General features: G+C 36.8%; 1 protein-coding gene across 6 annotated transcripts in view; it reads left to right on the top strand.

Annotated features, from left to right (window-relative positions):
- The window catches only part of LOC143659032 (uncharacterized), a 146,173-nt gene that overhangs the window by 87,765 nt on the left and 41,993 nt on the right, over nucleotides 1-16,415 (top strand). Inside the window, exons 1-2 of one of the 6 annotated variants that reach the window (XM_077131527.1) lie at nucleotides 3,679-4,147; nucleotides 9,706-9,809. The exons of 1 other annotated variant lie outside the window; for it this stretch is intronic. In XM_077131527.1, the coding sequence (XP_076987642.1) occupies nucleotides 4,093-4,147; nucleotides 9,706-9,809 (159 nt within the window). In that variant the 5' untranslated portion in view covers nucleotides 3,679-4,092. Of the gene's footprint in view, nucleotides 1-3,437; nucleotides 3,589-3,678; nucleotides 4,148-9,705; nucleotides 9,810-16,415 lie in introns of those variants that run through there. 4 more of the 6 variants (XM_077131532.1, XM_077131534.1, XM_077131533.1 and 1 more) reach the window with 4 other exon arrangements.

The raw sequence follows: 16,415 nt of genomic DNA on the forward strand, positions 1-16,415 counted from the left end.
TTGTACATGAAAGGATATTATGAGGAAAGTGAAAAGACAATCTACATAGTGGGAGAAAATAGTTGGCTTTATCTGATAAGAGTTTGATATTCATGATATATAAAGAAATGCTACAACTCCACAACAGAAAGACAAGTAACCCACTTTAAAAATGGAAAGAGGAATTGAATAAAGATATTTCTCAAAGAAGATCTACAAAGAGCCAATAAGGACATGAAAAGATGCTCAGTATCATTAGTTATCAGAGAAATGGATATCAGTATTACAACACAATAGCACTTCACACCAACTGGGATGGCTAGTATTTTTCTTTAAACCAAAATAAAAAGGGAGTGTCAACGAAGCAGAAGAAATGGAATTCTTATACATTGTTTGATAGGAATTTAAAATGGTGAAGATGCTTTGGAAAACAATTTAGTGATTCCTCAGAACATTGAACATAGTGTTATCATTAACCTGGCAATCCCACCTCTAGGTATAGACCCCAAGAATTGAAAACAGGGATTCGAACAGATATTTGTCTACCACCAATGTTCACAGCAGCATTATTCACAATTGAAAAAAAGTAGAAGCAACCCAAATATCCATCAATAGATGGATGGATAAGCAAAATGTGGTATAAAAATACAATGAAAGAACATCTATCCATAAAAGGTGTAAAGTTCTTATCCATGCTACAAGATGGATGAACCTTGAAGACATAATGTTGAATGAAATAAACCAGACACAAAGGACAAATGTTGCATGATTCCACATATCCAAAATAACTAGGCAAATATGTGAATTCATCAACTCAAAAAGTATTACAAGTTACTAGTGGTTGGGGATCCAGGATGGAGAATGGGCTACAGAGTTTCTGTTTGGAGTGATGAAAACTTCTATAATGGATGGTGTTGATGTTAGCACAATATTATGACTGTAATTAATACCACTAAGCCTAAGCATTTGAAACTGGTTCAAAGGGGAAATTTATAGTTGGATATATGTTACCACAATGAAAGTCTTAAAAAGAAAAGATGATTGAGGGGTTTAAAAAGATATCCAGAATATGCATATTTGACATACTTAGAAAGAATACTCAGGAATGCAAGCCCATGTCAGATTGCTTCTCTTAGTGATAATAAAAGTTAAATGACACCACGAAGGAGAAATTAGACAAATCTAGGATGGGGGCCATCTTACATGACAACTGGCCTAGATTATTCAATAAGGAAAGCCCATGATTAAAGTTTACAGGAGAGACTGTCCTAGACTAAAAGAGACTCAACAGACATACTATAATGAATGAACCTTTAAATACTGATATGAACATTAAGTATATAATAAGCATTTTAGAAAAATCATTGGATATTTGAATAGGAACTGTTATTATGAAATGTTAAAATTTTAAAAATTTTGTTTGGTGAAATTTTGTATTTGTGGTTAATATATACATGTCTTTATATTTTAGAAATAAGTGTGGAAATACTTAGGGGGAAATAGCACGATGTTACAGATAGATTTAAAATACTACAGTAGCAAAAATGGAAATAAGAAAAAGTCATAGATTGTCAAACAGATACAACGTTCATTGCAATATTTTGCACAATAGCCTAAAGATAGAAACAACTGAATTGTTCATCCACAGATGAGTGTGTAAACACAATGTAGTATATTCATACAATGGAATAATATTCATCCATATATTTGATTGAAGTGCTAGTAGATCCTAGATGAACCTTGGAAACATTATACAAAGTGAAATAAGTCAAACCCAAAAGGATAAATATGGAATGACTCCCCTTATATGAAATATCTAGAATAAGCAGAATAAGGAAGTAGACTGGAGATTAGTAGGGGGTGGGTAGAAGATTAATTAGGAGTTATTGCTTAATAGAGAAAGAGTTTCTGTTTCAGGTGATAAAGATGTTTTATTAATGGAAGGTGCTAATAGTAGGACAACATTATAAAAGTAATGCTAATGAATTGTATTATTAGAAATGTTAAAATGGAACATATATTTTGAATATGTTCATACATAGATAGACTAAGGAATCAAAGATGAATAAAGGTGGCAATTTATTAATAAAAATCCTCCAATCTGGAGGATTGAGCATTTAACTCACTTTTTTATAGTAGAGTTAAAAATGCTTCTATATTCTTTCTCAGTAGAAAGGCGGGCAGTGCTGGATCTCAGGGTTGAATTTATTAGTTATCTGCACAGGAGCCTCTAACTTCCTTCCCCATTTTTTTGAATAGTCCTGGCTCCTGGATTTCAGTTGGTTTGTAGAAAAATGAGACAATTTATTGTGTATGTTGTCAAGAGCAGGATGGATGTAGATTATGAGATTTTTGAAGTTAGAAGAAACATTTTCAAGATATATCCTGAAGGCAGAGCCTTTCATTTCCCAGAATACAGATCATCAAAATGAGTAATTAAAGTCTATAAAAGTTGGAAGGTTGTTGCTATAGTTTTGTGACCTAATCAGAGTCTTTAGCATCTTGGAGTGATTGCCAGGATTTATTATCAGAGGTCTAGTAGATGCATCCAGTCACAGGTAAAAAAGGCAAGAAAAGCAAACCAAGTCTCAGATGCCCTGCTTCTTTTTTTTTTCCATTCCTAATTATTTTATTATACTTGCTTTTATTTTAACATTTGTTCCCCCTATTATTTATTTATTTTTAATCCATACGTTTCACTCATTTGTCGATAAGGTAGATGAAACGAGCATCAGACAAGGTTTTCACAATCATGCGGTCACATTGTGAAAGCTATATCATTATACAATTATCTTCAAGAAACATGGCTACTGGAACACAGTTCTACATTTTCAGGCAGTTCCCTCCAGCCTTCCATTATACCTTAACTAAAAAGTTGATTATTTAATGCACAAGAATAACCTCCAGGATAACATGTTGACTCTTCTTTGGAATCTCTCAGCCATTGACACTTTATTTTGTCTCATTTCTCAGATGCTCTGTTTTAAAATTCCGTGTCCAGTGCAACCCCAACCCAGACCCTGCAAGGGTCTTCACTTTTATCTTAGACGTCACTTCTCTTTTATAATGTGATTTATTTTCTAATTGCAAGCTTCACTTTTCTCTCCTATATGGTCACATTTACATTACAGATGTACTTACTAGTACCGTAACTTAAAAACTGAGGGGAAAAAAGGGAAGAAAAGAAGAAAGGAAAGGAGGAGGGGAGGACGGAGAAAAATGGAAAGAGAAAAGATAAAGAAAACCAGAAAAAAAAAAGAAAAGAAAGCGAGGCGCCAATAACATCTGTGAACTGTGAACTAAGCCTGCTTCCATTACAAAAGTAGGTGCAATTCAGTGTGCAGTCGTGGATTCTGGGAATTGCAGACTTTCAGGTGCAATCTCTTTCTAGTCACTTCCGCAGAGGAAGGGCGGGGCTGTGGCCATCTGTCTCGCGGGATTCTGGGAATTGTAGTTCCCGCGCTCCCTCGGGTTCAGGTACTTCCGCTGCTGGAGAGAGTGGCGGCTGCTATGAGTCCCTTCCCCCAGGTGAGTGAGTCCACCTCTCCGCGTCCTCTCCAAGCTTTCCTGGCCCGTAAGTGGGGTCCGAGGTTTCAGTCCTTGCTCTAGGTAAAGAAACTGCTGTCAGCTGTGGAGGGTGCAGCCTGGTGGCGGAGACAGCGGTTTGTGCCCCTTGGTGTTTGGGGCGGTTCACGGGTCCCCGGGTTGGGGGCGGGTGCGGGTAGTGCCTCGCGGGGGTTTCAGGATCTTCCCGGCGCTTTGCAACCGGGTCCCACCTCCCCGCTTGAAGTCAGGGCTGGATGGGGGTTGGAGACACGAAGCAGAGAGAGAGAGAGAGAGACACGCCACCTGCAGCACAGGAGGGAAGGTTTATTAGTAGAGGGACAGCAGGGAGAGTTGACTCAAGAAATCAACTCCAGCCGGCGTTGGTTCCGGTAGTAGTTGTAAAGGAAGTTGGGGGTAGGGGTTGAGCAGGGGAGTTTATCACAAGAATGCAACTGTGAAGGTTGAGTAAGCGAGGTTATCACAAGGACCCAGATGCTGGAGGGTGAGAAATGTGAGTCTGGAAAGTTCCTAGAAGAGTGAGGGAAGGTCTGGAGATGTTGATTCTCCATGCCTGCACTCTCTGTCCATGCCCATTCCTCCGGCTCAGCTCTCAAGTGTTCTGGTATGTTTCATTACATAGAAAAAAATTAGAGGAGGTTGGGAAGAGGTAGAGGATGGTGTGATGTGACGGGATTGTCAGATCTGGCTCCTTCCTGCTGTTAGGAGATAACAAATTGAGTTATTTCCTCTACCTTTTCATTGGATGAGTGGAGATTTAGTTTTAGTTGATTACATTGCTCACCGGAAGTATTGAGACGCTAATGTTTATAATCTTGGAGAAAGAGAATATGAATAACTTGGGTGAGTTATAGATTTAATAGTTTGTTTGTTTGCAGAAATTGTGTAAAGAGTTTGAAAAGGTATGGTCCTAGAAATAGGAAAAGGAGTATTAATAGAAGGGGAGTTAGGAATGGCAGAAGGATTGTTGGAAAGGTTGTTGGAAAGAAGTGAGGGAGATGGTAAGACCCCCTTTTCCAATTTCTGTTTCTGTAGTTATTCCTAGCCTGGTGAGGAGGGGGGTGAGGTGCAGTGTTTGCTTTATTTTGAAAGAGAGTGCCGATTTCCTTTTGGATTGTTAGTATCCAGAGGGAAAGGGAGGTAGGGATGGCTGAGTTTGCTAATTCTGGAAGAGAGACAGCACTAGCAGTTATAAGACTGTGAAGAATTTGCTTTTTTTTTTTTTTTAAGAAGTTTTGAAGTAGGGATATCTCCAGTCACCCAAGAAAGCACCTGAGCCTCTGAGAAATGGATGAACTTTATTTCCAGCAGGCCCAGAGAACTCTCCATCCAAAGTCTGAGCCGCTAATATTTTTTGTTCTGATTATATAGGCTAGTAAGCAAGGTGGGAGTTACTATGGGAGCGGGTGGTAAACAGTGGAAAGGTATGGAATTTCTATTGCCTGAGATGGGACATGTGCAGAGGACCCCAGTTCTGTGGACATGACCCAAGGCAGGGTCTGCAGACATGACCTGAGGCAAGGTCTGCAGATGTGACCAGAGGCAGGGTCTGTGGAAGTGACGGAAGTGACCAGGAGCAGACACATGCTGCAGACATTTTGTTTTACTCCCTGCTTTTTACATAATTTAGAAGTACATGATTTTATCCATAAATTCAAAAGGTGATATGCACAAATATACATAAATTCATAGTTGTACAACAACAATAATACTGAGGTGATACACATGAATTCGTAAAGTTATACAATAATACTGAGGATAAAGTTGTGAACTACCTCATTCCCACCTTTTGATAATATTATTCATCACATTTTATAAGCCAGCACCATTTTTGTTTGTAGAGGCTAGCTCATATTCGTGATAATTTGTGGGACTCAGGTTCCTGTAGGTGGGAGGCAGTTTTTCTGTTATGGCCTCTGTTGTTTGATTTACACTTTTTAATAAACAGGGACTAGGAAGAGTTAAACAAATGTAGCACTTACAACTCCTATTGTCATTGTCTCAATCTTGGACCACGGTCTGGAAAACAATGAGTCAAGCCATGAGGTCCAAGAGTTGTCCCTCCCAAATTTCGAGCTGATTCTTCAGAGAGGGCTGTGATTCCATTCAATAATTCCAGCCCAGAGTGATTATGTGGAATTCCTGTGATAAGAATAATATTAAAAGTAGTATAAAATTTATGAAATTACTTTCCTGTATAAGCAGGACCATTGTCCATTTAATAGGTTGAAGGCATCCCATAACAGCAAAAGCATTAAGTAAATGTGATCAATCATGGCAAAAACGATCTCCAGATTGTGCAGTAGCCCAGATGAAATGAGAACAAGTGTTTATGATAACATGTACATACTGCATTTTACCAAAATGTGAAATATGAGTAACATCCATTTGCCATAATTCATTTGCTTTTTGACCTCAAGGATTAATCCCTGATGCAAGTGGGAGTGCATTTAAAGGTCCACAGGTTTGACAAGTCCTGACAATGTTCTGAGCTTGCTGTTTAGATAAAGATGGAAATTTCTTTCACAGTGCTTTGCTATTGATATGAGCCAATTTGTGAACTGTTGTGGGATCTTTCATTAAATTCACAAGACTATGTGCTTGCTGATTTTGTAATGAGAAAGGACCCGGAAGATTGGTATGAGCTCTTATATGCATGATAAAAGGAGGATTAATTTGACTTCTGACTAATGTTTGTAAATGTAAAAACATTCAGGAGAGTTCATCTCTTTCAAACAAAGAAGCTGTCTCAATGTGAGTAACTGTTTGGCAAACATATTCAAAATCAGAAACAATATCAAGAGATTGTGGAAAACTTTGTAATACTTAAATTACAGCTGCTAATTCAGTACGCTGGGCTGAGGTATAAGGCATTTTCTAACTTGCTTTCCACTGGGGTGACATATGCAGCCTGCTCATTAATATTATCATCAGTAAAGACAGTAATAGCTAGTGGGGAAGCCAGAACTATTTTAGGCAAAATCCATTGCATTCATTTTTAAAAATTGTAAAAGTTTTGACATAGCAAATGATTATTCGTTTGACCTTTGAAGTCACTTAATGCTATTTGCCAAGAGGTATTGAAAATATATAGACTTTGAACCTCTTCCTTTGTGAGATCACACACTATGCGATTAGGATCATGACCTCTTAATTGATAATATCTTTGGTGACCTTTGGCTATTAAAGAAATAATCTTTTGCAAATATGTATTTAAACATTTTTGTCAATTGTTTGGTAAAAAAATCCATTTTAAAACATCATCTTGCTAAAATAGACCTGTGGGAGATTGCAAGGTAAAGAAAATAATAAAATCAACAGGCTTTTTTAGATGTATTTGAACAAGCTGTCCTTTTTGAATGCATTGTTCAATTAACTGTAAGTCTTGTTCAGCTGCAGCTGTTAACTACCTTTTGCTTAATAAATCAGAATCTCCTTGTAAAATATCAAACAAGTTTTGTAACATATAATTAGGAATCCTTAAAGTGGCAGGTAGCAAAAATGAAAGCAGAGTGTCAATAGTGATGTGTACCCATAGTAAATGACCAGATTTTTTTAATTGAATTCATTGGATTGATTGAAAAGGAATGCAGGAATGTGGATTCTTTATAATTGGTTGTGCATTTTTGCTAATTTTAAATTTATTGCATGCAGTTTTTATGATATTTTCTCACAATAGTGGCCAAATTCTGATTTGCTTACATGACCGGGCCCAGTTGGGTCCTCTGAGAACTGGCTAGGGACCAAGAGGAGCTTCCTGGGACCTAGATATCTTTATTAAAGTACACCTCCTTCTGGGGGGATAGTCAGTCCTCCCAGCTAGAGTATACATTTTAACTATTTCTTACCAAGGTCATGTGATAGCAATATCAGTTGCATGTAATGGCAACATCAGGTGAACAAAAGACTCCACAGTATATTTTTTCCTTGCATTCAGCCCTTAAAACTGATCTGCTCCCAAAATAAGCCATGGTTATTTTAGGATAAATTTAGTTTATACATATGTAGTTTATATAAAGACTGGACAAAACCTTAAGGTATTTTGGCTTAAAGGAATATAGGTATTTATATGATTTGAATATGATTTAGCCAGTAATAGATTCATTTATAGTAATAGTACTTAGATTAATAGATTAAGCTGCCTGGTTTAGGGCAAGAAAAGAAGCAGTTTTTGCCAGTATAATGATACCCAGGAGAAAATCAGCATTTTTTGTACAGATAACAACTTGATAAAAGTTAACATAAGTTATTTTGATAAAACACGGACTCTTTGCTTTTTAACTAATTATTTAGAAAATTTTTTTATATCTTTTCATTAGAACAGGCTAAAAGTCCAAGAAAACATTGTCATTTTAAACTCATTCAATCTTTCTTGATTTTAACCATAATTTCCATTTTTACAAACCCTCAGCACTTATTATATTAGTTTAGGCTTTGTCTTATATTTTTCTCATTTAGTAACAGTTATTCATTTTAGGATAAAACTATTCTATTTTCCTATTAATAAAAATACATCTTTCATATTTTTCATACTTAAATCATTACTTTGAACAAATATTTTACTACATATAACTACCATCAAAATTAAATTTGTTAGAATAATGTTAAATCGTTAAAATACTTTAGTTAATGTTTCAAATATGCGTTAACTATCAATATATAGTTTTTAACAAGAATTTTTAGTTTTAAAGTTCTTAAAATATATTTCTTTTTAAAATATGAATAGGAGCTAAACTCATGGCCAGTTTCCAAATTGCTGTTTGTTGAGAATCTAAGTTAACAAAAGGAGATGGGGTTACTATTCCCATTCTTTGTCACAAGATTTTATTTGTAGCATAGGTATAATTTCAGTAGAATAATTATTTAGATCAAACCAAGGTAACTTAACAGAACACTTTTGAGTCAGAACTACAATCCCGAATTGCATACCCCTTAGCAGACTGATCTATTATAATTCTATAGGAACCATTAATTAGTAGTGACTTTTGTTTGGCATGGCATTGTTCCTATTGAATATTTTCTGACTCAGGTGTATATGAATTTTTATATAAAGGCAGCTCATATTGATGTAAAATTTTTATAATTATGCACCCCATCTTAAGTTATTTATTTGCTGTCCTTTTCCTTTGCCTCAGGTTTACACTTCTGTATTTCTATTTTGAAGATTTTTTTTTCTTGAAGAAGCTTTTTTAACCCCTTTTTCTCAACTAGAGTTATGTTGTTCCTGGCTATTGTTTCCTGGCTGTGTCATCTTTATGCTATTAACTATTTCCCTTGAGTATTTTCTTCCTAACAGCAAGAACATAGTTTCTTTATTTTTCCTGAACTCCCTTCTGTTATTGCCCCATTTGGCCCCACTGTATTGTCATGAAAACTGTTTTCAATTCAGAACTTTCTTCACTGCTTTTCCCTCAATGTCTCCCATCTCATTATGAGGAGTCTGCTTTAGACTCTTCTCTGCTTTATCCACAAAGTCTTTTTCTTTAAAATACAAATAACTCTTAAACTTTATTAGAACCTTATTTTAGTAATGGCGCCCTAATGATGTTTTCAACACACAAACATACAAACATACATACATACTCCATACTTCTCCAGCCACCTATTGTGATTACCTGTTACCCTGATGATCCAAGGAAAATGCTTACTTACCAATATGCCTTGAGTCCTCTTCTATTGGCTGGACACACATGCCTCTAATGAGGCTTTTCCTTGGTTCCTTAATATTGATTTGGAGTCTTCTTCTTCGAGCCCCACATTGGGTGCCAAATGTTGCTTCCTATTGAAACAGAGCTTGAAGGATATTAAGGAATGATGAGAAAGGAAGGAATGAAGGGAGGGAGGGAGGGAGGGGCTCAGGTGGTCTGAAGCTTGAGTTTACTTCAGACAGACTTCAGACAATTTTATTCTTAACCAGATCCTGGTTATATACCACAGGATGACAATAGGCATGCATGCATTTCCTGAGGGAACAATATTCTTATCTTTCAGTGTTCTTCCTTCATACTTAAAATAACCATTTGGGGTAAACAAACATTCTCTTCCTCCTAGACCTGTCTTACATAAATCAGATAACATAAGGCAGCTTACTGCCGCCACCACCCTAATGCCATCTATTCCCAAGTAATTCCACAGGTCTTATGTTAATCCTATCTCCTACAGATTCTCTTGTGACAGTACTCTCCATCCTTGCTTGTTCCTCTGGCACAATTCTCACAATCATCACTAAGAATCCGTTCTACTGGATTACAGCTCCACAGTTTCAGGTATTTCTTTCTAGCTTGATACATACGAATAATCTCCAGAATCACCCCTTTACTTCACTTGAAATCTCTCAACCACTGAAACTTCACTTTGTTTCCTTTCCCCACTTTTGGTTCAGGAGTCATGTCACACCTTACCAGTGAAATTTACACCAATGAGAGTTCATGTCTCACGTAGGAGGGAGGGTAGTGACTTTATGTATAGAGTTGGATGAGAGAGAGAGGCCACATCTGAGCAACAAAAGAGCTTTTCTTGGGTTGATTCTTAGGTATAATTATAAGTAGGCTTAGCTTATCCTTTGCAGGAATAAATTTCCTAGGAGCAGGCCCCTAGATCAAGAACTTAACTTATTAAATTGGGAGTCCCTAATGCTTGAAAGAATATCAGAAATTTCTAGGTGGTAGTAGTTTAATATTTCTGCATTTTTCCCCAGTCCCTCAAGGGGACTTTGCAAATACTTTTTTTATTTTCTGCCCCAAATACTCTGGGATGTAACAGGGTGACAGTAACCTGTATAGAATAACAGGATCTCATTCCATATTCTAGATTCCATGTAATTATGTTGTTTAAATAAACTGACCACACCAAATTAGTGTGCGACAGAAAATATACATTTTTTTGTAGCAAATAAGCATCTCTTCCTTTCATCTCACACAGAATTTGAAGTTTTAGACTACAGTCAATATCCATTACCCTCTATTCTCTGTTACCTTAGTACTAATCAAGCCCATTTCATTCATGTCTCTAATTGAAGTCTGATCTCTTTTTCAGCTTCTTTAACAGTTGTTTGGAGTGATACTGACTTTCAGAGCTGCCTGACTGTCTCAGGTGTTTCACAGATCCCCAAAGTTCCAAGAAACTACCAGGTTATACACAAAGAGGACAGCATCTCAGAATTTAAAAATAAATTAAAACTCAGAAATAGATGGGACTGATGTAAGAGCATACAGTCTCAGAACCTTTACAATTAGCCTTATTGGATATTCTGTACTCTTCAATCATCGATTCTCCAATGTCTGCCCAGTTTCTGTCCTGGAATTCAATTCTCAGTATCTGCTTATTATAGTTAGTTTATATTAGCAAAGCCTTACAATATTTGTCCTTTTGTTTCTGGCTTATTTCACTCAACAGAATGTCTTCAAGCTTCATTCACCTATTAACATCCTTCTTGAAGCTGCTCAATATTCAGTTGTGGGTGTACACTACAATTCAGTCTTCCATTAATCCACTGATGTATTGTTAGCCAGCTCCATCCATTCTAACTCATGAATAACTGCCAGTGTGCAAATGTCTATTCATGTCCCTGCTTTTAGTTCTACCAACTACATATCAAATAACAGAATTGCAAGATCATATGGCAACCCCATACTTAGCCTCCTGTGGAGCTACCGTACTATTCTCCAAATGGGCTGCACTGTTCTGTTTCCCTACCAACAGTTATTAGATACATTTCTCTCTCCACATCTTCTTCAGCAAGTGTGTCTTTCTGTTTATTTTTCAAACAGTTTTATTCTCATACCACAGAATCCATCCTAAATGAGCAACCAGCAGCTGCTGGTATAATCACATAGTTATGCATTCATTACCACAATCTATATGAAAACATTTCCATTTCTTCCATAAAGAGAGAACAGGAAAAAGTAAAAAATAATTTAAAAAATTAAAGTGAAAAAGAAAAGAATAAAAAGGAGAAACATCAACAAGAATCCCATACCCCTCCCTTATATCCCCCTCTTATTGACACTTAGCTTTGGTATGTTGCCTTTGTTATCATTACTGAGAGAATATTACAATGTTACTGTTACCTATAGATGTTAATTTGCATTAACTGTATAGTCCCCCATATACCACCATATTAAGACTTTGCAACAGTGGTGAACACGTGTTGTAGTTCATGTAAGAACTTTCTCATATTTCTACAGTTGTCTTCCATCATGGTCCACACTAGGTTTTACTAAGTTATAGATTCCCAGTTTTTATTCTCTAGCCTTCCTTCTGGTGATATACATATCCTAGCCTTCTTCTTTCCATCATACTCACACTCCCACTCCCACTTTGTAAATTACACTTACAGTTTTGTGCTACCATCATAAAGTATTCTGCTATCCACTTCTGAACATTTACAAACAGCTTTATTATACATTCTGTTCTTCTTCAGTGTCAAATGCCCAATCTCTCCCCTATCTCCTGATAACCTGTGTTCTCAACTTTAACTCTCAGAATTTGTTCATTTTGTACTTCATATTAGTAGGTCCATACATATTTGTCCACTTGTTTCTGGTTAATTTTGCTTACCATAATGTTTTCAAGTTTCCTCCACGTTGTTGCATGAATCATGACTTTATTCTTGCCTTAACACCTGTTGTGATGTTTTTTGTCATATATATATATGCATATATATATATGTATATATATATATATATGCATATATATATATATGTATATATATATATATATATGCTCCAGTTTGTTAATCCACTCATCTATTGATGGACAGTTGGGCTGTTTCCATCTCTTGGCAACCATGAATAATGCCAATGTAAACATTGGTGTACAAATGTCCATTTGTGTCCCTGCTTCATTTCCTCCAGATCTATACTTAGGAATGGACTTGCTGGATCATAAGACAATGCTGTACTTGGCTTCCTGAGGAACCACCAAACTGCCTTACAAGGTGGTTGCACCATTCTACATTCCCACCAATGGTGAAGAAGTGTGCCTCTTTCTCCATGTCCTATCCAGCATTTATGGTGTTTTGTTTTTTGTTTATGGTCAGCTTAGTAAGTATAATATGATACCTCATTGTGGTTTTGATATGCATTTCCCTAATAGCAAATGAAGTTGAGCTTCTCTTCATATTTTTGAACCATTTGTATTTCCTCTTTGCAAGTGTGTCCTTTCATGTCTTTTGCCCATTTTTAAATTGGGTTCTTTGCCTTTTTGTTGTTGAGTTGTAGGATTTCTTTACATACTCTGCATATTAAACCCTTGTCTGATATTGAGTTCCAAACATTATCATTCATTATTTAGGCTACGTTTTTACTTTCCTGACAAAGCCCTTTGCTATGCACAAGTATTCAATTTTGATGAGATACAATTTAGCTGTATCTTTCATTACTCATGCTATGGTATAAGGTCTAGGAAACCACTTCTTATCAGAAGATTCTTAAGATATCCCCCTGCATTTTCTTCTAAAAGTTTTATGGTCTTAGTGCTAATGTTTAGGTCTTGTATCCATTTTGAGTTAATTTTTGTAAGCAGTGTGAGATAGGGATCCTCTTTCATTTCTTTGAATATGTGTATCCACTTCTCCAAGCACCATTTTTAAAGAAGCTTCTCTGTGCCAGTCGAGTTGATTTGACTGCCTTTTCAAAGATTAATTGTCCATAGATGAGAGGGTGTACTTCTGAACACTCAATATGATTCCATTGGTCAGTATATCTATCTGTTTTCCAGAATACGATGTTGAGTGGTTTTTTTTTGAGAGTTTTTTATATTAATTTTTTTTAACTTTTTAAAAATATAACAACAAACACATGAGAACATTCTTAACATATGATCATTCTGTTCTACATATATAATCAGTAATTCACAAAATCATCACATAGTTGCATATTCACATGATCATTTCTTAGAACATTTGCATCAATTCAGAAAAAGAAATAAAAAGACAACAGAAAAAACTTCATGCATACCATACCCCTTACCTTTCCCTTTCATTGATCACTAGCATTTCAGTCTACTAAATTTGTTTTAACATTTGTTCCCCCATTATTTATTTTAATTCTGTATGTTTTACTTGCCTGTTGATAAAGTAGATAAAAGGAGCATCAGACACAAGGTTTTCACAATCACACGGTCACATTGTGAAAGCTATATCATTATACAATCATCTTCAAGAAACATGGCTACTGGAACACAGCTCTACATTTTCAGGCAGTTCCCTCCAGCCTCTCCATTATATTTTGACTAACAAGGGTAATATCCATTTAATGCATGAGTGACCTCCAGGATAACCTTTCGATTCTGTTTGGAACCTCTCAGCCATTGATAGTTTATTTTGTCTCATTTCAGTCTTCCCCCTTTTGGTAGAGAAGGTTTTCTCAATCCCTTGATGCTGAGTCCCAACTCATTCTAGTATTTCTGTTCCATGTTACCAGGAAGGCCCACACCCCTAGAAGTCATGTCCCATGTAAGGAGGGAGAGGGCAGTGAGTTTGTTTGTTGTGTTGACTGGAGAGGGTGGCCACATCTGAGCAACAAAAGAGGTTCTCTTGGGGGTGACTCTTAGGCCTAATTTTGAGTAGGCTTGAACTATCCTTTGTGGGATTAAGTTTCATATAAAACAAACCACAAGATTGGGGGGCTCAGCCTATTGCTTTGGTTTTCCCCACTACTTCTGAGGATATCAAGAATTCTCCACTTGGGGAAGTTGAATTTTACCCCTTTCTCACCATTCCCCCAAGGGGACTTTGCAAATACTTTTTTACTCACTGTTCAAATTACTCTGGGATTTGTTGGGGCATCACTCTGAACAAACCTACAAATCTTATGACCTACTCAAGGTTCCATATACTTATGGTATTCAATTAAGCTGTCCATATAAGTTATATTAGGAACTATACTAGTCAAAATTTGAATTTTGTACCAAATAAAACATTTTCCGCTTTAGTCTCAAACATAAGTTAAAATTTTAAAATATTAATGACCATCTATTTTCAACACCCTGCAGTGTTGACATTCCTTTGTTCTTTCTCATGCAAAAAATTTTTAAAATTTGTACATTTACTCACTATCATTATGCACTCTAGGCATTTCTAGATTATACCATCTCACTCTTTATCATTCATCTTTCTTTCTAGCTTCATTTGTGTCCCAGGCTTCCTCCCTCTATCATTCTCACATTCAGCATCATTCAGTGTTCTTACATAATTGTATTACAGTTAGGTAGTATTGTGCTATCCATTTCTGAATTTTTACACTCAGTCCTGTGGCACAATCTATATCCCTTCAGCTCCAGTGACCCAATATCTTACCCTGTTTCTATCTCCTGATGGTGTCTATTACCAACTGAAATTCTCCAAGTTTATTCACTAATGTCAGTTCATATCAGTGAGACTGTACAGTATTTGTCCTTTTGTTTCTGGGTAATCTCACTCAGCATAATGTCCTTAAGGTCCATCCATGTTGTTACATGCTTCATAACTTTATTCTGTCTTACAGCTGCATAATAGTCTGTTGTATGTATATACCACGGCTCGTTTAGCCACTCCTCTGTTGAAGGACATTTTGGCTGTTTCCATCTCTTGGCAATTGTAAATAATGCTGCTATAAACATTGGTGTGCAAATGTCCATTTGTGTCCTTGCCCTCATGTCATCGTGAGTAGATACCTAGCAATGGTATTGCCAGGTCATATGGCAATTCTATACTTGGCTTCCTGAGGACCCACCAAACTACCTTCCACAGCAGTTGTATGATTTAACATTCCCACCAACAGTGGATAAGTGTGCCTCTTTCTCCACATCCTTTCCAGCACTTGTCATTTTCTGCCTTATTGATAAAGACCATTCTTGTGGGTGTGAGGTGGTATCTCATTGTGGTTTTGATTTGCATTTCCTAATAGCCAGGGAAGTTGAACATCTTTTCATGTGCCTTTTGGCCATTTGTATTTCCTCTTCTGAGAAGTGTCTGTTCAAGTCTTTTGCCCATTTTGTAATTGGATTGCCTGTCTTTTTGTTGTTGAGTTGAATAGTCTCTTTATAAATTCTGGGTACTAGACCTTTATCTGATATGTGATTTCCAAATATCATCTCCCAATGTGTAGGCTGTTGTTCTAGTTTGCTAGCTGCCGGAATGCAACACACCAGAGACGGATTGGCTTTTAATAAAAGGGGATTTATTTTGTTGGTTCTTCAGAGGAAAGGCAGCTAACTTTCCACTGAGGTTCTTTCTTACGTGGAAGGCACAGGATGGTCTCTGCTGGTCTTCTCTCCAGGCCCCTGGGTTCCAACAACTTTCCCCGGGGTGATTTCTTTCTCCATCTCCAAGGGCCCGGGCTGAGCTGCAAGTGCTGAGATGAGGAATGCCAAGCTGCTAGGCTGTGCTACGTTGCGATCTCTCATTTAAGCACCAGCCAATTAAGTCAAGCGTCACTCATTGCAGCAGACACGCCTCCTAGCCGACTGCAGATGTAATTGGCAACAGATGAGGTTCACGTACGGTTGGCTTATGTCCGCAGCAACAAGATTAGGTATGCTCACCTGGCCAAGTTGACAACTGAATCTAACTAACACAGCTGTCTTTTTACTTTCTTGATGAAGTTCTTTGATGTGCAAAGGGGTTTAATTTTGAGGAGCTCCCATTTATTTATTTCTTTCTTCGGTGCTCTTGCTTTGGGTATAAGGTCTAGAAAACTGCCTTCAAGTATAAGATTTATAAGCTATTTCCCTACATTTTCTTCTAACAGTTTTATGGTCTTAGATCTAATGTTTAGGTCTTTGATCCATTTTGAGTTAACTTTTGTATAGGGTGTGAGATATGGGTCCTCTTTCATTCTTTTGCATATGGATATCCAGTTCTCTAGGCACCATTTATTGGAGAGACTGTT

The sequence above is a fragment of the Tamandua tetradactyla genome, chromosome 16 (genome assembly GCF_023851605.1).
Source record: "Tamandua tetradactyla isolate mTamTet1 chromosome 16, mTamTet1.pri, whole genome shotgun sequence".
Lineage (NCBI taxonomy): Eukaryota > Metazoa > Chordata > Mammalia > Pilosa > Myrmecophagidae > Tamandua > Tamandua tetradactyla.